Raw genomic sequence first — 23,763 nt, forward strand, 5'->3', positions numbered from 1 at the left:
TACTTAGTCTTATGATTTTTATAAAAACCCTCAAGCTAGGGCCCGGCTGGAGGATGGAGCGGGCTGCAGTGTCATTCCTAACGGGACTGAGGACAGCTCCAGGGACTGGGCCAGCTCCTGGGCTCCCGAGAGGCAGCAACACAGACAGCAGGTTGGAGCTGAAGGCAGCGCGGGGCTGCCAGCTCTGAGCGAGAGGTTGGGAGCAGCCCCTGTCCTGCCCCCCGATGTGGACAGAGGGCCTGGTCCGCTCGGGGCAGCCCTCGCCAGACTCCCCGAGCCTAGTCCTGGAGGCCCACCTTCACAAAGAGGGTGGCAGACGGGTGCTGGTCTCCGTTCTTGGACAGGAGGTGGATGTGGCGGTATCCTGGCAGGCGGATGGGCGGGGAGGAGCGCACAGGGAGAGTTCTGGTCACTTAGGGAGGATGCTTTGAGGAACAGCCGGCCCCTTCCCAAGAGATGCCTCCCCTCGAGTCGCCCCCTCCCTCCACAAGCACTCACCCTGCTTGAGGCTGTTCAAGGGGATGGTGCTCTGGCCAATGAAGTCGTTCTTGGAGGAGGCGTCGTAGTCCTCCACCACAAAGCGCACGAGGGCGAGCTCAGGCACAATCACCTCGAACTCAAACTCTGTGTCCCACCATGGGTTGAAACCTAGGGGTGCGGGCACCATGTCAACAGCATGGACACCAGCTCCAGAAGCCGGGCCCAGCCCAGGCCCAGCACGTACCGTTATTGGTGACCACAGCGGTCTGGTGGCTGGCCACGTCCTGGCCCACACCATGGATCTCCACTGTCACCTTGGGGTCCACAATTGAATTCTTATTCTTGTTGACTTTTGGCAGTTGCTGCCCTGAGATGACCTGAGGAAAGGCGGGGGACAGTTAAGGGTTCAGGATGGTAGCGAGGGGCAAGGGAGACCCATGGCACCTGTCCCTCCAGTGGCTGGCCATACCCTGACATTGAGCCGCTTCTGAGCCCACCAGGGCCCCTGAGCCAGGGCACGGGAGTTGAAGGTGGAGTTGGGGTCTCGCAGGAAGGCAGGCTTCAGCACGTACCCACAGGCCCCATTGTCCTGGAATCGGCCCTGGTATACGTCCATCTCTGGCCCAGGTGTCTGGAAGTTCAGGGCCACTACAGGCAGGACGGAGCAGTCACAGGCTGTGGGCTGGCCTCAGGGGCCCCAGAGCCCAGCCTGCTTGGGATACACTGAGGCCCAGAGTCACACAGTGAGGCAGAAGCAGGGTCCAGGATCACTCCAATGCCTACTGCCCTCCTGCCGCCCTAACTGACCCACCACACCAACCTTGCATTCCATTTCTGGTGCCAGAATTCAAAGGACAAGTGTGCTAACAATGGGATTTCAGACGCTGTATTTGATGGTAGGGGATATTTCCAGACTGAGATTACCAGCTCCCGAGCACACACATCCCTGCACCTGGCTCTGCCTGGGTCCCCAGAGCCTCCTGGCCCCTGGCCCTCCAGGTGGAAACCCTCACCCAGGCCTCCTCCAAGCCCCAGCCAGCCCGTACCGATCTGGCAGCCCCCATTCCACATCTCCACAGGGCTGTAGTTGGAGGAATCCGTTCTCCACCCGGCGGGGTAGATCCTGCTCAGGTGACTCACATTGTGGCGGACAAAGCTGTTTCCTGAGGGGGATGTGGGCTCGTCAGAAGCGGAGGCCTCCCGGCAAGCCCAAGCCCCTCCCTACCAGCTCTGTCTGGTAACAGCGTAGGGTGCCAGCTCTGGGCGATGTCCGGAGGGGTGGGAGCCAGTCCTGACCCTGGCCAGCTCAGGTGGTCAGAAAGATAGATGGACAGCACCCTGCGGGGACAGGGCCAGGCTCACCTGATTCTTGGAGCAGTCGGAGGGCACGGTTCTCGGAGAAGGATGCCATCTCATAGAAAGCCTGCCCACGGGTGCCAGGACTGGGGAAGCCCAGAAAGTGGACACTCTTGCAGTAAATGACCATATCTGAGAGCTCCTTTGCTAGTGTGAGCTTGTCCTCCTGGGGGCCATGGGGAGGCCCAAGTTAGATTCAGAGGTTGGGGCAGGTGGGCACTGAGAGAGCCAGAAACCCAGATACAGAGAGAACAGAGAGGGAGACAGAGAGAGGGGGCAGAGGGTCTGAGTGACAGCCACAGAGAACCCGGGCAAGGCAAACACCCCACAGTGTGATGGCGGGTGATGATGGGGGAGGGCCCCAGGGCTGCCCCCCTCCCCTCCCCGCGCCACCGCTCCCCCTCAAACCGTGGACTTCTGCTGCACTTGTCTCCTCACTGCCTCGTCCTCCATTTCGGCAGCCTCATCCTCGTCTGACACCACAGTGGCCTCAGGGCTGCCTTCCCCTCCAGGGAGGAAAAGCCCCCCAAGCTTCTTCCCCTTCAGCAAGATCTTCCCCTTCAGTTGCTAAGGGTGGAGTGGCAGCTGGTCAAGACGCAGCTGGCCTCCCGGCCAGTCCCCTGCCCTCTCCTCTGGGCACCCCATTCCATCGGGCACCTCTGGGGAAGGCAGGCTGGTGGTGACCCTGTCCAGTGGCCGATCCAACAGCATGGGGCCCAGGAGGGTGTGCAGGTGTTGCGCCATCACACGCTGCTGCTCCAGGCTGCAGTGGTTCTCCAGGGACAGGATGACGGGGTAGGGGGACGCCTGGAGGCCCAAGGGTGGATTAGGAGGGGTGGGTGGGCCCGAGCATCCCCTTCCTCAGGCCCAGAAGCGCGCCCACCTTGAAGGCGTAGTCCCGGATGGCCCTGAGCACGTCGCAGAAGAGGATCTTGGAGGTGAAGGTGTAGCCGTGATAGATGACCGGTTCCTGGTTGGGCCCATCCCAGCAGTCGAGCTCCAGGCAACGGCAGCCTTTGCACAGCGCCCTGCAAGTGGGATGGCGGCTAGGCCCCTCGGTCCCGGCCCGGGTCCGCCCAGGTCCCGCCTGCCCGACCAGGTCCCGCCCGGCCCCGCCCCATCACGCCCAGGTCTCCCGGCCCCACCGGATGTAGGCCCCACCGGATGTAGGCTTCAGTGCTGCTGGGCCCCGTGAGCTGGTCTTCCAGCAGGTAGGTGTTGTGAGAGGACGACACCAGGTAGTGGCTAAGCGGCTGGCCCATGTCCTGGTAGACCCGCCGGTGCGCCCGGTCGAAGGCGCTGCCATCGGCCGAGAGCAGGTACATGAGGAAGCCGTCCTTGGTCATCTGCCGCCGCGCCTTGGCTGGGAGGCGGGAGGCCAGCGCCGGTCAGAGCCCTAGGCCAGCGCCGCTGCTCTGGGGGGAGGGGCCACCTCCCCCTCCCCCCCACTCCCCTCCCCCCTACTCCCCCTGCCTCCCCTTCTGAGCTGGTCCTCGGTACCTCTTGGAAGCAGCTAAGCTTGAGTCTCTTGACCAGACCGTGACTACCCCAGGGTGGGGCCCTGTCTCCTCCTCCTCTGTCCCCCATGCTTTGAGGCCCCCCTGAGGGCAGGGCCTCATCTCCTCCTTCTCCAGGACTGGGCCCCCATCTGACGTCTTAAAGCTTTGTGGCCAGCATGGGCACAAAGAGGGAGGCAGGAAAAGTGCCTGCTTTTCCAGCCTCCTCTCTCTCCATTTCCTGGGGGAGGGGTCCTCAAATCCCCTGAAGGAGGAACCAAGAGAGGGTCCCTGCCTCCCATCTGCTTTCCTGGGGCAGAGAAATACTGACCAGGGGCCCTGGGCCTGGCTGAGGCACCCCCTTCCCTCCAGCTCCCTACTCGTGGGCTGCCGTCTCCCCAGGGGTCTCCCCACCCTGTGTGGCCCTGGGACTACAGGTCACGGGCCCTCACCCGTCTCGCTGGGCTCGTAGCGCTCGATGAGGGAGAGGGCCAGTGCAGGCCCCGCCGCCTCCTCCCGCTGCTGGTGCTGCAAGAAGATCACTAACTGATCCACCGACAGGGTCTCCCCCGAGCCTGCAGCCTCCTTGAAGGTGAGGTCGATCTCCTTCCTGTGGGTCAGTATCTTGTAGAACGTCTCGATCTCCTCATCCTCCAGGGAGTCTGTCTGAGAGTGGTCACATTCCTGCAGAGCCAGGACGCCAGGTGGGCAGGGTTCAGAGCAGGTCTCGGGCTGCAGTCAAGGACACACTGCCAGGCAGACCCAGCCCTCACATCCTGCCTCACCCTGAAGATTTTTCGGGCATAGCTGTCATCCACCTGGATGTTGAGCTCCTTCAGGAAGTTCTGCAGCTCCTTGAAGTTCATCTTGTTGTCCTTGTTTTTGTCAGCTTTTCGCAAGCAGGAATGAATCCAGCTGGGCAAGAAGTAAGGAAAGAACCCAGGAGCCCTGGGACCCCCGAGGTCCCAGCCACAGCCATGATTCAAGCTCAGGGTCAACTCCCGGGCCCAGGTGGACTGAGGTCCCCTGTAGACACAGCTCCCCGCAGGCCTGACTTTTGGCACATCCTCATTTCAGAGGGAAGACCTGGTGGCCTCTTTGGAGGAAATGTGACATCCAATGAAGGAGTCTTTTTCCTGTTTTCTGGCTTTGAACCCTTTCAAAATTTCAAAAACATTTCTTTTCTCACTCTAAAAGGGTTCATTACAGACAATTTAGAAAATGCAGAAAAGTAAATAAACAAAGCCCCCATAATCCTATCACCCAGGGGTAACTACTGTTAACATTTCAAGGTATGTCCTTTTCAGTATATAATTGTTACCCAATCTGACGAAAGCACTTGAGGCTTATTTAGTAGGAAACAGCAAATTTCAAGCCCCTGATCAGAAGGTGGGGACATCACATGCAAAAACAAAGCCTGGATCATGGTGTCATGATTGGGGCACTTAGGCCCCCACTTCTCCATTCCCTCTATCTCTCCCATCAGACTTGACCTTGAGAACTAGAGAAGGAGGAGCTGCATACTACAGTCCACAGAAAACAGAGAGCTAACTGTAGAACAAGACAATGGGAACTCATGAGCACAATGAAAACATGATAGCAGGTTTCAGAAGAAATCACAAAAGAAACAACAACATAAATCATGCCATATAAACTTTTTAAAATTCTGAAGATTAAATAAAGAAAAACTAAAGTCATCTATCTGACAGACTGGAGGAAGCATTTGCAGCAAAGCCTTTGAAGGATTAATTAAAAAGAAAACAGTATGATGACCCTAATAACTAAATGAGAAAGGGATATAAACTGACCTTTTGCAAACATTACTAGTAGTCAAAGTTATTAACAATTTGGAAATGAGATGCAATTTCTTAAACTAAAAATTAGCAACTTAAAAGTATATTACCTAGTGCAGGTAAGGGTGAGGTGAAATGGACACCCAAATCCATCACGTGGGCAAAAAGTAAATCAGTACAACCCTTAGGAAAGTGATGGAGGGATAGCTAAAGCTTTAACCTGTTACATCAGTTGATTCAGTAATTCCACTTCTAGGAATCCATTGGTAAGGAAATATTCCTAAATACTGAAAGGTTTTATGAACATAGTTCTTTGCAATGTTATTTATAGTGGTGAAGGAAATGAAATGTTTGACACTAAAAGAATGGATCACTAATTTATAGTCCATCCATTCAGTGGAATAGTACGCAGTCATTAATAAAGCTGTTTATGGAGACTACACTAACACAGGGAAATAATTATGATATAATGTTACACAGAAAATGGATACAAATGTATAATCTCCACTATTTTTGGCAAATGCATCATTAGGCAAAATGAAATGCAGCCGGAAAAGATTAAAGGGAGAACCCAAATAGCAGTTTCTGGAGGAGGTGGGTTTTCCGGGCCTTTAAAATTTCATTCTAACTTACCCATATTTTAAAATCTTTATTTATATATATGTATGTTTTATGTAAATATATGTATATATTTACATTAAAAAAATTATAGTAGAATTACAGGTTAAAAAATCAAGTTCAGAGTGGTGCACCCAAGCATGAGGTCCCAGTGCCGAATGCTCTTCAGCAGGCTGGGATGGCTTTATGATGTCAAGGTCTGGGCAGCAGAAGCCTGCAGAGGCCATGAGATTGTCCAAGTGCATGCCTGTGCAAAAGGAGTGACTATCACAAAAGTGCCACAGAATTGGGCTTTTAAGAAAGCTCAGGGACTTCCCTGGTGGTCCAGTGGTTAAGACTCTGCGCTTCCACTGCAGGGAGCACAGGTTCAATCCCTGGTCAGGGAACTAAAATCCCGCATACCTCGAGGCATGGCCAAAAATAAAATAAATAACAATTAAAATTTTAAAAAGAAAGCTCAAAATCAGGCAGACATAGCCTTGAGAAAAGACACTTAAAAGTCTTTGAAATGCTGAAAAGTACACAGTAAAGGGAACTAACAGTGTTCAAAATGTGTCCCCCAAAGGAGTTGGATATACATTAGCAATGAATAATCAGAAAATGTAATAAAATAATTCCATACAGTAGCATCAAAATGAATAAAAATACAAATTCTTTTAATGCATAGCTTATACTCTGAAAGCGACAAAACATTGTTGAAAGAAATTAAAGATCTAAATAAATGGAAAGATACCCCATATTTGCTGATCAGAAAGAAGACTTGATATTGTTTAATGAGAAATACTCTCCAAACTGATCTACAGATTCAACACAATACCTATCACAGTCATGCTGGCTACTTTGCAGAAATTGACAACCCAATCCTCAAATTCATATGGAAATTCAAGGGACCCAGAACAGTCAAAACAATCTTGAAAAAAAAAAGAACAAATTTAGAAGACTCACACTTCATGATTTCAAAACTTTGTACAAAGTTATGGTAACTAAAACGTTGTGGTGCTGGTGCAAGAAGAGACATTTAGGTAAATGGAGGAGAATTGAGAGTCGTGAAGTAAACCCTCATATTTATGGTCAGTTGATTTTTTGACGACGGTGTAAAGATGATTCAATGAAGAAAGAATAGTCTTTTCAACAAATGGTGCTGGAACAGCTGTATGTCTACATGCAAAAAAAATGAAGTTGGATCCCTCACCACACCATACACAGAAACTAACTCAAAATGGATCAAAGACCTAAATGCAAGAGCTAAAACTATAAGAAGAAAATATATGAGTATATGTTTGTGACTTTAGGTTAGATATGACATCAAAAAACACAAGCAACAAAAACAAAAAGGAAATGAATTACACTTCACTGAAACTAAAAACTTTTGTGCTTCAGAGAATACCACCAAAAAAAAGAAAAGAACCCACAGAATGGGAGAAATTATTTGCAGAGCATATATCTGATAAGAATATTTTTTAAATATTAGAATATTTTTAAAATATTTAGAATATTTAGAATATTTTAAAAAAGAACAAAAACCTCTTACAACTCAATAATAAAAAGACAACTCAATTAAAAAATGGACCAGAGATCTGAATAAACATTTCTCCAGAGGAGATATACAAAAGCACATTAAAAAATGGTCAACATCATTAATCATTAGGGAAATGCAAATCAAAACCACAGTAAGAGGGCTTCCCTGGTGGCGCAGTGGTTGAGAATCTGCCTGCCAATGCAGGGGACATGGGTTCGAGCCCTGGTCTGGGAAGATCCCACATGCCGCGGAGCAACTAGGCCCGTGAGCCACAACTACTGAGCCTGCGCGTCTGGAGCCTGTGCTCCGCAACAAGAGAGGCCATGATACTGAGAGGCCCGTGCACCGCGATGAAGAGTGGCCCCCGCTTGCCACAACTAGAGAAAGCCCTCGCACAGAAACGAAGACCCAACACAGCCAAAAATAATAAATAAATAAATAAATAAATAAATAAATAAACTCCAATCTCTAAAAAAAAACCACAGTAAGAGACCTATTTAAAAAAGAAAGTAACAAGTGTTGGTAAGGACGTGGAGAAACTGGAACCCTTGTGCACTGTTGGTGCGGATGTAAAGTGTTACAGATGCTATAGGAAACAGTATAGTGGGTCCTCAAAAATTTGAAAATAGAATTACCATATGATCTAACAATCTGACTTCTTGGTATATACCCCAAAGAATTGAAAACAGGGTCTCAGAAAGATACTTGTACACCCATGTTCATAGCAGCATTATTCATGATGGACAAAAAGTGGAAGCAACCTAAGTGTCCATTAATGGGTGAATGAATAAACAAAGTGTGGTATATACATACAATGGAATATTGTTCAGCATTTAAAAGGATGGAAGTTCTAACATGTGACAACATGGATGAACCTTGAGGACATTATGCTAAGTGAAATAAGCTAGTGGCAAAATGACAAATACTGTATGAGTCCACTTACATGAGGAACTTAAGAGTAATCAAGTTCATAGGTACAGAAAGTACAACAGTGGTTGCCAGGGCCTGGGGGAGGGTGGAATGGGGAGTTACTGTTTAATGGGTACAGAGTTTCAGTTTTACGAGATGAAAAGAGTTCTGGAAGTGGTTGCACAACAATGTGAATGTACTTAACACTACTGAACTGTACACTTAAAAATGGTTAAGATAGTAAATTTCATGTATGTATATATTACCACAATTTAAAATTAAAATTAAAATAAATAGATCCATAAAAAAAGAACTTAACAACAACAGATGGGCAAAGGATCTATTGAATAGCTGTTTCTCCAAAGAGATATACAAATGGCCAATAACCACATGTAAAGATGCTCAACACCATTAGCTATCAAGGAAATGCAAATCAAAACCACAGTGACATGCCACTTCAAACCCACAAGGATGGCTATAATAAAAAAAAGGCAGATAATAGCAAGGGTTAGTGAAGATGTGAAAAATCAGAACTCTCAGACACTGCTGGTGGGAATGTAAATTTCCTCTTTGGAAAATAGTTTGGCAGTTCCTCAAAAGGTTAAATATATAGTCACCACAAGACTCAGAAATTCTAGGTATATACTCAAGAGAAATGAGAACATATGTCCACACAAAAACTTATACACCAATGTTCACAGCAGCATTATTCAGAGAAGCAGAAACCCAAATGTCCATCAACTGCTGATTGGATAAGTAAAATGTGGAATGGCCATACAGTGGAATATTATTAGGCAAACAGAAGGCATGAAGTACTAACACAGGCTACGACATGGATGAACGTTAAAAACATTATGCTAAGTGAAAGAAGCCAGTCACAAGAGACTGTATGATTCCATTTATATAATAGGTCTAGAAAAGACAAATGTATAGAGACGGAAAGTAGATTAGTGGTTGTCTAGGGCTGGGGGGTTGTGGGGAAATGGGGACTGCTAAAGGGCAATGGGGTGTCTTTTGGGGGTGATGGTTGCATAACTCTGAATACACTAAAAAGCAGGGACTTGTACACTTTAAGTGGATGAATTATATGGTATGTGAACTATATCTCAATAAAGCTGTCATAAAAAAAAAAAAAAGGAGCCAGTGCTGGTTCCACCCTAATCCTACATACCAGAAGGCTGATCACTTTGAACCATAGACTAGCGTGTTGCTGTGCACCTAGACTTTGAAGGGAATTTGTTTCAAGCCCGCAGGCTGGCCTGCACACCAGGCCTGGGGGAACGTGATGACTCCCCGAACAGTGGCACAGGATATGGGGGCAAGTGGGAGTGTGTCATGGCCTCCCAAACTCCCAGAGAGAAAAAAATGCAGTTAACTCTAGGAAACATTAAAATATCCAAGACTAGGTCTCCCACTGAAGCAGGCAGCTCCCCTCAGCCTCCCCACTCCATGCTGGTTACACAGGGGGGATGAGGGACTTCAGGGGGCTGCATTGCTGTCTGGCCCTTGGGTCAGAGTAGACCAAAGAGGGCTCCAGGTACCCTCCCTGCTTCCTTTGTGTTCCCCCCAAATTCATATGTTGAAGCCCTAACCCTCAACATGATGTATTTGGAGATGGGGCCTTGAGAGACTTAGATGAGGTCATGAGTGGGGGCCTCATAATGGGATTAGTGCCCATAAAAGAAGAGACACCAGAGGGACTTCCCTGGTGGCGCAGTGGTTCAGAGTCCGCCTGCCAATGCAGGGGACACAGGTTTGAGCCCTGGTTCGGGAAGATCCCACATGCCGTGGAGCAACTAAGCCCGTGTGCCACAACTACTGAGCCTGCGCTCTAGAGCCTGCAAGCCACAACTACTGAGCCTGTGTGCCACAACTACTGAAGCCCACCTGCCACAACTACTGAAGCCTGTGCGCCTAGAGCCCGTGCTCTGCAATAAGAGAAGCCACCGCGATGAGAAGCCCGCGGACTGCAACAAAGAGTAGCCCCCGCTCGCCACAACTAGAGAAAGCCCGCGGGCAGCAACGAAGACCCAATGCAGCCAAAAATAAACAAATAAATAAATAAATTTATTTTTTAAAAAAGTAAAGAAAAAAAGAAGAGACACCCGAGATCTTGCGCTCTCTCTCTCTCTCTCTCTGCCATGTGAAGACAGTGAGAAAGAAGGCAGCCATCTGCAAGCCAGGAAGAGAGCTTCCACCAGAACCCGACCCTTCTGGCACCCTGACCTTGGACTTCCAGCCTCCAGAACCATGAGAAAGTTAATTTCTGTTGTTTAAGCCACCCAGTCTATGGTGTTTTGGTATGATGACCCAAGCTGCGTGTCTTCCATACCCAGGTTGTCCTGGGGACGACCATGGCCAGTATCCACCCGCTGGGCCTAGACCCACTGCCACCAAAAGGATACTGCCGCAGCTTCTGCTGCTGGTCCATGGAGCCCGAGTGATGGACGATCTTGCGCAGGCCCTGCACCCAGTGCTGGGCGTCGGCGGGCGATGGGGCGATGAGGTCTAGAGTGTTGCGCTGGTCCTTGAAGACGATGGAGAAGCAGCGGTCCTCAGGCACGTCCCGGGCAAACTTCTCCAGGCCCTCTGAGCGGTGCCCCATCCGCACCTCCTGAATGTCCTCGATGGAGACTGCAAGAAGGGGGTGGAGGTGGGCAGAGAGAGCCATGAGGGGCAGGAGGATGGGCAGAGCGGGGGACAAAAAGAGACTGAGGTGGAGAAGGAACGGGACACAGCTATAGCGTGTAGAGTGGAAACGCCCAGGCAGAGAGAGATTGACTTTAGGGTGGGAAGGGCACCTAGGGTCCCAGGCCTCCTGTTTCTGTGCTGGGAGGAAGCAGGGCCCCTGGGAGAGGAGTGGGGCAGGGCAGGGCTCTCAGACAGAGATAGGGAGAGACCATTCTGGAGCTTGGGGCCTGTGACGGAGAGGAGGCCACACACTCTCCTGTCGTGCTTGACTTTGGGCCCTTCGCCTCCCTCAAGACAGCCATGAGAGCCTCCAGGCCCCTCTCCTGACAGAGGGAGAAGTGCTTTTGTCAGGGGAGCAGCCAGGGCCTTGCCCTGCATGTATCTGTGTGTCCTGATCTCAGGGAGCCCCTTGGCAGGAATGGTGCTCCAGGATCCCAAGAGGTAGACTGGAGGGTGCCCCTGGGGGTCTGAGATGACATCATTCTGCCCTTGGGAACCAGGGGCGGGGGCTGTCCTGTCACACAGCCCAACCTTCCAAGCTTCAGGGAGCAGCAAGGCCCTGCTCACCTGCCTTGAACCCCAAGGTGCCCTCCCTGGCCTGGCTGGGAGGGGCTCATGCTGGGCCTCCCCGCATCAGGAGCCAGGCTCTGCCCCATCCCCATCCCCATCCTGAGCCATCCACGTCCATCTTTCCTGGGTCTAGACCAGCTCTGGCTGAAAGCCTGCCTGTCCTTCCCGGTGGGGGCCTCCTGGCCACCTGCAGGCCCCAGATGTGTGGCATGTGCCTGTCCGGGAAGCAGGCTCTGAGGTGTGAGACACGTGAGCCCTGGGCCATGTGGGATGCAGGGGATATCCCTGCTGAATCCCTTCACTCACAGCCTCCTGTGCCCCTCTAGGTCCCACACCAGCTGCAGCTGCCCCAGGCTGGGAGTGGAAACAGGAAGCCTGGGCAGCAGAGGCCAGCTCCCGCGCCAGCACCGGAGACAGAATCCAGACGCCTTCCCTGCTGATGGTAATCTGTCTGCCTATGGGAACCAGAGCTGAGGGAGGCTATGGGGTCGGGATGGGGGCAACTTACGGATCAGGAAGCAGAGGCAAAGAGAACTGGGGACTGCTCCCCACCCCCATCTCCTGGCCTCAGTTTCCCCGGGGGTGGAGCACAGTGGAGGGCAGTCTCACTGCTCACTCAGAGGGAAGCAGCCCGACGGGCACGCTCAGCCCAGACCCGTCTCTGGGTCTCTGACGTGGAAAAAGGCCTCTTCCGGCCACGCTCCTCACCTGAGCGCACCTGGTGCCCAACCCCCAACCTGTTGCCCCTGTGGCCCCTCCTGTCAGGGTGCAGGCCCCTCACTCACGGCCCTGCCTCGTTCTTGCCCCTGCACCTTTGCTCACACTGGGTCTCCTGCCCGGGAGGTTCCTCCTGCCCTTGTGCTCCCAGCTGTCCCGGTATGAGGCTCCCAGCTCACCAGCCCAGGTCGGGAAAGGCCCACATCTCCCACTCCTCAGTCTGCCCCCTGCCCGCCCCCGCCAAGTGCTTGGCTCAACTGGGAACCATGCACGTGTACTGGCTGGGGGGTGGGCTCCCAGGAGTCCCCAGGGCTCAGAGAGTATGATGTCCCCTTCCCACGGTGCCGCCAACCGCCAGCGTCTAACAGGAAACCCCATATCAGGGCAGAGGGCTGTGAAGGAACCTGGCTGGAGCCACAGACAGAGGCAAGCGCCAGGTCACTCCTGTGTTATGTGGCCAACAGGCACACAGGGCAGTTTCCTGAGAGCACTTCAGGCTCCATCCCCTCCCACCCTGCCCTGCCCTGCTCAGACCTCCCATGGTCCACTGCCCCCAGGACCCAGCCGGGCTCTCCGCATCCAACCCTGCTCCTGTCCTGCCTCCCCTCTGGCCTGCCACAGGCCGCACCTTCTCAGGTTTCTGTCCAGTGTACTGGGGCCTGGCAGACCCTTCCTGAGACACCCTCAGTGGGCTGCCCCTCCCTTTTCTCCTGCCCCCTTCCCACCTGGGCCCTGTCACCTGTGTCTGGTCTCACTCCCCAGACACCTGCCAGTGGGCTGACCCTGCCTGCCCCATCTCCACAGCCGAGGGCAGGTGAATGTGTGAGGGATTTCCAGGGACTTGAACCGTGTGAGAAATCCAGCTGCAGTGATCCTTCCGTACCACCGGCCACACGTGGTTATTTAGATATAAATTAGTTAAAATTCAGTAAAACTAAGAATTTGCGGGACTTCCCTGGCGGTCCAGTGGTTAAGACTCCACACTTCCAAAGCAGGGGGCTCAGGCTCAATCCCTGGTTGGGGAACTAAGATCCCACATGCCATGCAGTGGCAGCCAAAAAAAAAAAAAAGAATTCAGTTCCTCAGTCACACTAGCCACAGTTCAAGTGCTCAATGGCCATAGGTGGCTAGTAGCTGACATACTGGACAGCACAGATATAGGACATTCCCATTATCATAGAAAGTTCTTCTGGATAGCTTTGGTCTAAAATTTTCCCACCAAGTAAAGATGCAGAGGGAACCTCTCATTTTACAAAATTTTTAGGGCATTCTGTGTAAAAGGGCAGCAGCAGTTGGCAGAACTTTCTTCCTAAGACCTTGCAGGAGGCACTCTCCATCTGCAGGCCTGAGCTTTGGCTTCTTGGACCTTTTCTAAAGCTTCCAGAAAGCCCTCAGGCCCACAACCCTGAGGGAGCTGCCCAGCCAAGGCCTCTCTGTGCAAGTCCCAGCCCTGCTCCACCCCAGGCTCCCTGTTCTGGCCCCAGCCCAGGGAGGAGCTGCCTCCTGCAGCCCCACCTCACATCCTGGCCACTGATACCCGGAAGGGCCTTATCTGCCCCTGGACTTTGGGCCTCACCACACCTGGGCCCTAGTCCTCCCTCCTTCCCACAAATGTCTGGGTGGATACCTGGGAATTCAGGCAACACTGTCCAGTTCCCTCCCTACTTGGGAGCCGGGCTTTCCCCATCTGTGGTCATGGCTATGGAGTCCCACCCCCAAAAGTCTTGAGCATCTCCATCTGTGGTCCTTGGTCCATGACTGCCCTCTCTAGCCCAGGCTAGGCCTCAGTTTCCCTATCTGTGATTTAACTGGCTCCTCTCCCCAACCCTGGCCAGCCTGTTTCCCCATATTTGGTCCTGTTTGCATGACCGACCTCTGCCCCACCAGGCCAGGCCTCAGTTTCCCTACCTTTGGTCCTGGTCCACGACTGACCTCCAGCCCCACCCCACCCTGACCAGTGTCAGTTTCCCCATCCAAGCGCAGGTGCAGCACCCCGCCCCTCGCCCTACAGCCCAGGGCACTCACACAGCTGGGACTCTGGGGTCCGCATGACCTTGCGGGACTCCTGCCAGATGGTCTTGCAGTCCTCCTGCAGCTTGTAGAAGCGTTCTCTCCGCCATGAGTTGGACTTCACCTTCAAGAGTTGGCTGCCCTTCAGCAGTGCCTGTAGGTCCTTGTCATCCTGTAAGCCTAGGGGGCAGAGCTGGTAAGATGCTACCTTCTCTAGGGTCCCTGCTGCCCCAGGCCCCATGCTGGCCATGCCCACCACTGGACCCTCTCAGCCCATTTTTCACCAGCCTCATCCTCAGCTCTCTGTTCACTTCTCCCTCCGTCACCCTTGTTCCAACCTGATTCTAGAGCCCTGCCTTCTCCAGGAAGGCATCTCTGATGCCAGCTGAGGCCACGCAAACCTTTGGACACCCACCCACTCAAGGCCACACTTTATACACTATGACCTGCCACCCACGGCTGAATGGACAAAGAGAGGGCAGCTAATTCAAGAACACCTGGTTCCTGGGTGACCAGACCCCTAGGAAATGGCCTGGCTCTGAAAGACTTACTGGTCTCCTTCTAGGGGTCAGAGTGACCTGAAGGAAGCTGGGACCAGAAGACCACCCTAGCCTATCACCCTGGCCACATGGAGTCCAGCAGCCAGCTCTATTCAGAGCCAATAGACTACCTCACCTCACTTCTGGCCCCAAAACAAAAACTCTGTGGCTTTTCAGCAATCTTTATCCTCCTGCTCCAGCAGAGTGGTGGCATCAGGGTCTGTGCGGGTCCAGTCTGAGGGGCCTGGGCCTAGGCCTATAGGCTTTTCTTTTCTGAACCCAGATCCGCAGCCCCTAATGGGCTCTCCCAGTTTATCCATTACCCCACTCCCTATGCCCCAGCCAGCCTGCTCCCCACACACACAGGACCTACAGAATCTTCTGGACCACTTCCCCGGGCCTCAGCCACCCACCCCCTATCCCTCCCCAATCTCCTGCTTCCAGTGGAGACACAGCCACGTGCTAACAGCCCCCCACACCCATGGCTTTAGGAAACCTCCTTCCCTCTCTGTGCCTCTGTTCCCCCAACAGCACTGGGTGAGAAGAGTGCTGGAGGAGGTGTCTCAAGGCCTCCTCAGAGGTGACAGTCTGATGTGACCTTCCCCCACCTTTGTCCCAACTCTCTCCACCCCCTGCCTTAGTGTCAGCAGTTTCCCTCCAGCCCCAGGGGAGGCCCAGTGAGGGAGGAGGGGGCTCCTGCAGGATGTCCTCAGCTGGTGGCTGTGTCTGTGGGGCTCAAGACGAGAGGCCGGGAAAGGTAGTTCCCAGCCGCCGGAGGAGAGAGCCGCCTCAGCCTCAGCTCAGCCGGGGGATTCCACTGTCCTTTCCGAGGCTGAGGTCAACTGCGGGGGTCATCTCCTTACCCTCTGGCGGCACCGCCCCTCCCCGCCCCCAGGCTAGGGCATCAGGACAAGCCACTGCGAACGTCACAGATGGGAGCGGTGGGGGTGGGGGGCACAGGGGCGGAAGGTGAGCCCCACCCTCCGGTTCTGGAAAAGGCTGTGAGCAGATGACATGTTCATCCTGTCCTGGAGCCAGACTGCGGCCCTGTCTGCGGTCAGGCAGAGATAAGTCCCCTGGCTGCCGACATGGCTTCCGGAACACAGACCTCGGTCCCAAGGTGGGTCTTGATATTAGTGGCCCTCCAGGCCACTGGGCAACCTAAGCAGATACCTCCATCTCTGAGCCTCATTTGAGGCCCTTTTGTTTCTGAGGCCTCTGGGCTGCCCGCCCCCCGACCCTTGCTCCCTTAGCACCCAGAAGGTCTATGGGCACCCCTTCGCCCAGCCCCACTCACTCAGCTGTAGCACATTCTCCTCCTGTGGGAGGGTGGTGCTGAGGGGCCTCTGAGCTCAGGGGCCCCTGGGTTGACCTTGCAGCCTCACCAACCTGCCCAGGCTAGTGGCACATATGGGGAGTGCAGAGAGGCTGCAGTGCTAATAGGAGGCTGGGGGTGGGGGCAGTGCCAGGAGCCCTGCCCATGTACCTAGGGTGAGGCCTAATGGAAACAAACTGAGTCTGGGACTCACAGCAATACACAGCTACACAGATATAGCCACACACATACACAGTCACACACACCACACCACCGTACTCATCACACACTGCCATACACAACAGGGAAGAGAAAATGGGCCACACACGGTGACACATATTGTTACATGGAGTCACACACAGCCACACAACATACAGTGCCAGAACATCATCGTCGTCATAATAATAGCAGTCACCATAATAATAGTTCATGTTTGAATAAGATCCTGTTCTTAGCACATATATTTAATCCCTCCAACAACCCTGTGAGGAAGGCACTATCATTGTTCCCATTTTACAGATGATGAGACTGAGGCTCAAGGAATTTACATGGTAGAGTCGGGACTCAGAAGCTTGCCCACAGGGCCAATGCTAGGAAACATTACCTTATACAGCCACCACTCAGGGGCATGCTGCCACAAAGAGTAACAGCAGAAAACCCACAGAACACACACACCATAACACAGATGACAGAATCACTCAGTCACCTGGGTCACCCACAGTCACACATGGTACACAGCATCACCCTGGATCGCACACTGTCACACTGGTGCCACTTGGTTACACAGCATTGCATATCATCATTGCTGCACAGTGGCCCCCACTACCATACAAGTGACAGAATCACCACTAGGTTTGTAAACAGGATGGTTTGGGGGTGGCAAGGCGCAGGGTAACCAATCCCCCCCCCCCGCAGTACTCACTCCACATGCCATCCCCGCAAACACAGCCCCACTGTGGGTCACACACTCACAGAACTAAACAGGTCCAGTCCCCGAGATCAGGAACATACAGTCTGCGTCCTGTCCCAGCTGCCTTCCCAGCCTCCGCAGATCTCGGGGGTGGTGGTGGTGGTGGGGCGTCCTGGGGGGGGGGCGCCCTGCATCCCTTACCCAGCCTCTGCTCATTGAGAGCTGCCACCTCGAGGCTCTGCTCCTGAAGGTAGAGCTCTCTGGAGCGGCTCTGACTCCGGCTTCGGCGCCTGACCCCCAGGCACTGCATGACGTTCCGAAGTGCCCCTGCTGCCCGCTGAGCCTGGCCCAGGACAGTGTGGCGTCCAGAAGGCAGCCCTGGCCCTAGGAGCGGAACGGCCTCCTCAGACGGGAGCAGGGGCGGAGACCTGGAGTGGATGGGCGGGCCTAGAACCCGTGGGGGCGGGGCCGTGAAGGGTGGGGCCATGGCTCTAGAGGCGGGGCGATACAGAAATCTGTGCTGAAGGGGCGGGGCCATACCCTAGGAGGCGGGGACAGTTCCAGAAGGGCAGGACCGATGCCCCCAGGAGGTGCGGCGAAAGCAGAATCAAGGAGGGGAGAGGAGGAGGAGGAGCGGGGTCCGGGAGGTGAAGTGGGACAAATCCATAACCCGGGAAGCAGATCAGTGGTGAAAGTCAGAGCCCAGAAAGCGGATTGGGGCGGAGCCAGAGCCAAAGAGGTGGGGAGCGGGAGGAGCCGAGTCTGGGAGGCGACGTGGGGCAGAGGTACCCAGGAAGACGACCGGGGGCGGAGCCAGGGCCCAGGGGACAAACCGGGGGAGGGTCCCTCACTGCAAAGGCCTTTTGTTTTCGGGGAGGGAGGGCGGAACCTCGACTTTGGAGGCAGTCCTACCAGGGGGCGGAGCCTGAGCCGCGAATTCTAAACACTCAGCTAGAGGCCTGGCGGAGAACTGGAGGGCTGGGCAAGATTGAGCCGGGAGGGAAGCCCGGCCGGGCGGCAGCCTGGGCTGCAGAGTTTAGCGGACAACCGGGTGGGGCGGGATCAGAAGGAGCCGGGGATGGAGCCCGGGCCGGACAGCGGAACCCGCCAAATATTTTACCTCAGTTACTCAACGAATCCATTGTGACTCAGCGGGCTGTTGCCTCACATGTAAACCTCAAACAGGCCTGTTTCCTTCTCCGAGAGGTTCGCTACCTGAGTGGCATAATCTCCAAGGTTCCAAATGCGAATGGAATTCTTGAAAAAATGCTGGTCTTAAAAATGAGTCCATTAACACAGACTTGCTTTGATAAATAGGTGAGGAGGACTCCCAACTCCATACGAAACTGTGCTGCCAGTGTGCTCGGAACAGTGGGCCCTTTCATGTAAGTTACGTCTTGCTTTTCATTCACCCAGCAATTATTTATTGAGCCCCTACTGTGTGCCAAGGTCAGGACACCACCCAGAGGCCTGACTCACTCCTCTCTTTTACTCTCTGCCTCTGAATAGTCCCTTCACTCGCCTCACCGCAGCTCCAGTCACCAGCATTGACAGTGAGTCACTGGCAAAGCCAGTTATTAGCACAGACAAGCACAGCAATAATAACAATAAACTGAAGTGCAGAGTGACTTGCCTAAGGTCACCCCTCGGAGAAAAATAAATCATGAGAATGTGTGTTAATGCAGATGAGCTGGAATATGGGCACAGAAATATTGTTCTTCATTTGGAGCTGAGGGAGCTGATTGTAAGGGCAACCTCTGTTTTAGAGAAACCGCGTGATGGTTTAATGGTTTAATCAGAGGGCCAAGGACTCCCCGAGGACCTATGGATAGAATCACATCTCAATACAATTTACTTTCTTTGAATTCTTATGTATTTTATGCATTTAAAAACATGATCCTGAGAAGGGGTCCACAGGCTTCACCTAACTGCCAAAGTGGTCCAGGGCACAAAAAAGTTAAGATCAGTGTGGATCAGTGTGTGTCTGTGTTGTGTGGGCATGGACTCCCAGGGATAGACAGCTTTGAAACATAATTGAGGAGGGTAGGGGGCTGGCCACCCCAAATTGCTATGATGGATCTGGAACCGTTATCTCTTGGGGGTACTGGCTTCCTTGCCAACCTAGAATTCCTTTGCCCACTAGTGCTTTATCCTCACAACATCCCCTATCAGTAGGTATTGCTTTCCCGTGGATGAGAAAACAGGCCCAGACAGGCAAAGGGACTTGCTCAGGGTCACAATGTAAGTAGAGGCAAAGCTAGGACTGGAACCCAGGTCTAGGACTGCAGCCCAGGTCTCCTGGGACCAAGATGAGGCCCCTCCTACACCCTACCTTGCACTTTTACAAATGCCAGGTTTTACAGTGGGGCGGGAGGGATTCAGTGTTTGAATAGTTAGTGGAGGTGGAGGTGGATGTGTTCAGTGAGGGGAGAGCGTTGGGAAGTTAGGTCTTTTTGGGTGCATCTGGGGACCTGCTGGAGAAGCCAGTGCAGGCCTGGCTAGAATGGAGCAAGCAAAGGAAGTAGGGTAGGGAAGGAGGCCAGGGGACTAGAGCGTCAGTCTGAGGGCTTCAGAAGCACCAGAAGGAGCCCCTGATTCTTCTTTTTTTTTTTGGCCTCACTGCATGGCTTGCAGGATCTGAGTTCCCCGACTAGGACTCTGGCAGTGGAAGCATGGAGTCTTAACCACTGGACCAACAGGGAATTCCCCAGGAGCCCTTTGATTCTTAAACCCAGTTCTGGTCACATTTTTCCTGGCTAGGGACTACCTTATTCCCCCTCATCTCACAAAGTACTCACATGACATGGTCACTTGGGGGGTGGGCCTCCTGTAGGAACATAGTACCTGCTGGTACTAGGCACTGTTCTCATTATTGCCTTGTACGTGTTAGCTCATTCAATCCTTACTGCAATCCACGAGGGAGGTAGTGTTCTTATCCCCCATTTTACAGATGAGGAAACTGAGGCACCAAGAAGTCAAGGGATTTGTCTAAGATGAAAAAGCTAAGACTTGAACCCAGGTAGTCTACTTCCATAATCCATGTCTGTATACTACAGTGCCTCTGCACACATCTGGGGCGAGGACAGAAGGGACATCTCTTATCTAGGTGGCTCCCATACCCCCCCAAGCCAATGGAGGGAGCCTTTCTGCAGCAGACCCCCAAATGCCCAAGCCAGAAAGTGCGTCCAATGCTAGAGGACCCAAAATATGAAAGAGGTGCAGACTCTCCAGTGGAAATGTAAACAACCTGGAACAGCACAGGGCACAGTGACTACATCCTTCCACCACCAATTTTCCTTGACAGATTCTTGCTTGACGATATGGTTTGCAGGGGGAACAAAAGGCAGTTAAGGGATGTAATTTTGGGTGATGAGCTAAAAGCAGCAGGGCCTTCAGGGAGCCTGAAGCTTGGGATCGCACTGTTCTTGCCAGCTCTGCCGGAAGAGCTGGACTGTCAGGCACTTGGGAGGCAGGTCTCAAAACACAGTGGACCAGGGCTGCCAAGCCCATGCCACAAAACTGGGAGGCGCTGACTGAGCCTCCACGTGGCTTCCTCTCCAGGGAAGATACCAGGGCTGCCCACGGACAGAGACTGGACAAAGGCACAGATGCCTGAGGATGGAGCCCATTCTAACATGAGCTGAGGCTACAGCTGTAGCCAGAGGCGATCAGAGGGCTTGTAGGAGGTCTGAGTGTGAAGCTGGCACGGAAGAGGTGGCAGTCTGCAGGGTACACAGCACTAGCTAAGGGATGATGAGAGAGAAAGCAGAGGTCTCTACTGTGATCCTCTGAGCTGCCCAGCCTCCCTTCCTGCCAGTGTGGCAGGGAGCACTAAGACACCTCTGTCCTGAGAGGAGAAGAGGGAGCCCTGGAAAGGGCAGGGATCCCATGATCCAGCTGAAAGAGTTTGCCTTGAGGCTACTGGTGTGAGGGTAACAGCTCTGGGCACTGAGCAAGGTCTCTCTGGGCCATGGAGACCAGGTCTGGGCCAACCAGGAAAATGAGACAGACTGGGCACTGGCTGAAAGGAATGTCTCCGAGTGTCCCTGAATTCCAGAGGGTCTCTAGTGGACAGCTGGAGGGCTCTGCCTTTCTCTTTCCCTTCTATTATCTCCATGCATGGTTTAGGTGGATAGGTGGTGGGCACTAAAGTCTCGGACTCCAGAGGTACTAGAAAACAGAGGGAGATCGGGTTAAGCAGTGATTGGTGCAAGAGAGGCAGGGTTTGCTGAGCTGCCAGATGACCTGGGGGGCAGGAGGGCAAAGCCCGCTAAAAGTGGGTGAGTCCCCAGGCTGGAGCAAAGAGATTCCAGGTCCAGGTTGGGGGCCCCGTGCAGCTAGGAGACCTCCAGTCCCTGCAGTCCGGAGCCCGCGGCTGCTCTCTCTCCTGGAGAGACAGCGATAGGGCAAGGAGCTGGCCCGGACTGTTTCCCAGTCGGTCGGAGAAGACAGAGCTCGGATGGACAAAGAGGGTAGCAGCAGGCAGTTAGAGCTGAGACTCAGGCCTGTCCGGCCAGGAGGGTGCGCAGATGGGGGCGATCGGGCTGCTCCTCCCAGACCGGGCGTCACTGACTAGGATTTCTGCGCTGGGCAGTTACTGCGGCGCGGCCCGACCTCACCTCGCACACCTCCTCGCCCCAGCCTTCCCACCCCGCCACACCTACGCTCCCTGACGCGGTCCAGGCACGCCTGGGCTTTGGGGAGCCTCTCTGGGCGGCCCGGACGGGGTGAAAATAACTCAGTTATTCTTGGATGCTGGCTCCTTTCCTCCTCAGTCCCTCCGAGCGCGCCGGACCCTGGAGCCCACCCTTCCGTGACTAGGATAGGGAGAGGGGGAGTCCCCGAGGCGGCAGGGCCGGGGGTCGTCTTTAGGGAAGTCTTCAGACTCGCACCCCTCTTCTCCCCACCGGCCGGGTCTGGGGAACAAGCCTGGAAACGCCCAGGGTTGCGCCCGGCAGTCCCGGGTGGAGATTTCCTCCGTGCGACAAAAGGGACGAGGAGCGGGCCCGGGGCGGGGCGGAGGGCGGCCGAAGGAGCTGGGGGTCGCCCGCCCTGGGCCGGGAACGGCTTTCCTCTAGGTCGGCCCAGGCGGGGTCCCCCCGCGAGCCGGCCGAGTACTCACCGTGCAGGGTCAGGAAGTCCCGGCCCGAGTCCATGCCCGACGGACGGCGCGGCGGGAGGGTGGCGCCGCGGGACACTCGTCCGCAGCGACAGCGCGGGCGGCCTCGGGTCCGAGAGGAGTGCAGGGGAGGGACCCGAATGGACTGCGGCGGGCGGACACTGGAGGTGCGCCCAGGACTCCGCTCCGCCCCCCGCCTGCCCTCGCCCCCGCCCCCTGGGCCCTCCAACCAGCGCCTCTCCCCGCCCCTCCTGTGGGTGGGGGAGGAGGGCAGAGGTGGGGGCCGGGAAGCCGGGCCCTCCCTGGCCCCGGCCTGTGGGCGCGTCCCGGCTAGAAATAGCCGGATCCCTCTGGCTTCCTCCGCCGCCGCCACCCACAGGCCGCGGACCCTGTCATTATCGCCGGCGGCCCGGCCCCCCTCCCTGCCTCTGGGTGCCTCGCCGGGGTTGGGGAGATGCGCGAAAGAATCTGGAGTCCTCCTGGGGCAGGGACCGCGTAACGTTCGACGCCCAGCCGGGCTGGTGCGAAACGGAGCCTCGGAGTCCAGGCGCCAGCCGCGGCTCCCTGGATGTTTGCTTTCCCTTCTGCAAAATGGGTGCACGGACGCGAGTTAGGAGGTCCTTGGAGAGGCATGCCTGGACCTAGTCTGGAGAAGGGTCCCCTCCCGGCTCGCTGGGAAGTTTCTAACCCCAGAAGTGCCCTTGGCGGGGGAGCTGGGGCGGAAGCCGTAAAACTTAGAGCAGGTAGGTGCAGAGAGCTCTCCTTTGAGCCCCTCACACCCCAAACTCCTGGCGATCTCCAGGGTTCCTTCTTTGGGTGGCCTCCCAAGGGGCTGTCTGGACAAGGGGTCCCTACATAGACCCCACACACACACACTCCCACCATCAATTCTTGCAATCCTGACACCCTTTTCATAGGTACCCAGAGACCCCCAGGGGAAGTCCCAGGATCCTGCTGCCCACCAACTTTTGGGAAAGGCCCTTGGGAGAGCCCCCAGAAGACCTCCCAGGATGCGGGGTGCTGAGCCCACCAGTGAATCCTGCAGGCCTCCTGGGCTGATAAAGCCAACATGAGAGTCTGACAGAACCAGTTGGACCCCAACCCCTCCCCCTCCCAGCACACACAGGCCTAGGTGGCCTTGAATACCTCAGGAAGGGATGTAACCAGCTAGAGGGCAAGTCTTCCCATCCTGACAGTCGAGCCTGGGTCAGGACTTTGGAGAGGCTCCCTCCCTCTGTATGTCCCCTATGCAGAGGGGGGCTGCCCTCTATCTGGCACTCTCCCCAATTGGCCTGCCCTCCAGCAGGAGCAGCCCTTGGCCCTGGAAGGCCTGTCCAAACCCTCCTTGCTTTCCCTTCTGCTCAAGGATGAACAAGTCCACACAAGGCCTCCCTTTGGAGCCCCAGCCTGGGGACAGGGAGGATGAGGGGTCCTTTCTCTGTCCTTGCTCTCTCTCCCAGGCCGGGACGCCTGCCTCCAGGCCTGCCCTCTGGGGGCCTCCTCTGGCCTTGGGGGTAGTCCTGGGACCTCTGACATCCCCGGGGGCCTGCAGGCCCCTCTACTCAGCAAGTTAAGCCTCCTCAAGTCCTGCTCCTCTTCCCAGGCAGAGACACAATGAAACTCTGACACCAGCAATTGACTCGGCTTCATCTTAAGCATCATTCCTGTTTGTTCACATCACCTCCCAGCTCTGAGCCCCAAGCCCGAAACCACGGCATAAT

General features: G+C 54.5%; 2 protein-coding genes and 1 long non-coding RNA gene across 9 annotated transcripts in view; 1 reads left to right on the forward strand and 2 right to left on the reverse strand.

Moving 5' to 3' along the window:
* Nucleotides 1-3: 3 nt before the first annotated feature.
* PLCD1 (phospholipase C delta 1) lies at nt 4-22,236 on the reverse strand. 7 transcript variants are annotated; one of them, XM_082412802.1, is made up of 16 exons: nt 22,046-22,229; nt 17,125-17,307; nt 14,175-14,339; nt 10,577-10,805; nt 4,118-4,247; nt 3,785-4,016; nt 2,998-3,199; nt 2,720-2,864; nt 2,494-2,643; nt 2,245-2,403; nt 1,843-2,002; nt 1,527-1,643; nt 950-1,128; nt 725-857; nt 499-648; nt 4-364 (listed from the first exon to the last, which is right to left on the reverse strand). In XM_082412802.1, the coding sequence occupies exons 1-16, from the start codon at nt 22,077-22,079 to the stop codon at nt 279-281; spliced, it is 2,454 nt and encodes an 817-aa protein (XP_082268928.1). In that variant the 5' UTR covers nt 22,080-22,229; the 3' UTR covers nt 4-278. The 7 variants fall into 7 exon arrangements, 6 of the variants coding, with proteins under 6 accessions (XP_082268928.1, XP_082268929.1, XP_082268932.1 ...); XM_082412803.1 differs by lacking the exon at nt 17,125-17,307 and having other exon boundaries at nt 22,046-22,227; XM_082412806.1 differs by lacking the exon at nt 17,125-17,307 and having other exon boundaries at nt 14,175-14,331; nt 22,046-22,225.
* LOC309637800 lies at nt 4,254-10,570 on the reverse strand. Its single transcript, XR_014250815.1, has 3 exons — nt 10,049-10,570; nt 7,756-9,967; nt 4,254-7,422 (listed from the first exon to the last, which is right to left on the reverse strand). It is a non-coding gene; the product is annotated as an uncharacterized lncRNA (long non-coding RNA).
* Nucleotides 17,314-23,763, forward strand: part of DLEC1 (DLEC1 cilia and flagella associated protein) — a 101,594-nt gene continuing 95,144 nt past the window's right edge. The window contains 2 exon segments of the mRNA XM_082412715.1: nt 17,314-17,662; nt 18,241-18,308. The gene's annotated coding sequence lies outside the window, so the exon portion shown is untranslated.

This window comes from Balaenoptera physalus (genome assembly GCF_965194825.1).
Source record: "Balaenoptera physalus genome assembly, chromosome: 11".
Classification (NCBI taxonomy): Eukaryota; Metazoa; Chordata; class Mammalia; order Artiodactyla; family Balaenopteridae; genus Balaenoptera; species Balaenoptera physalus.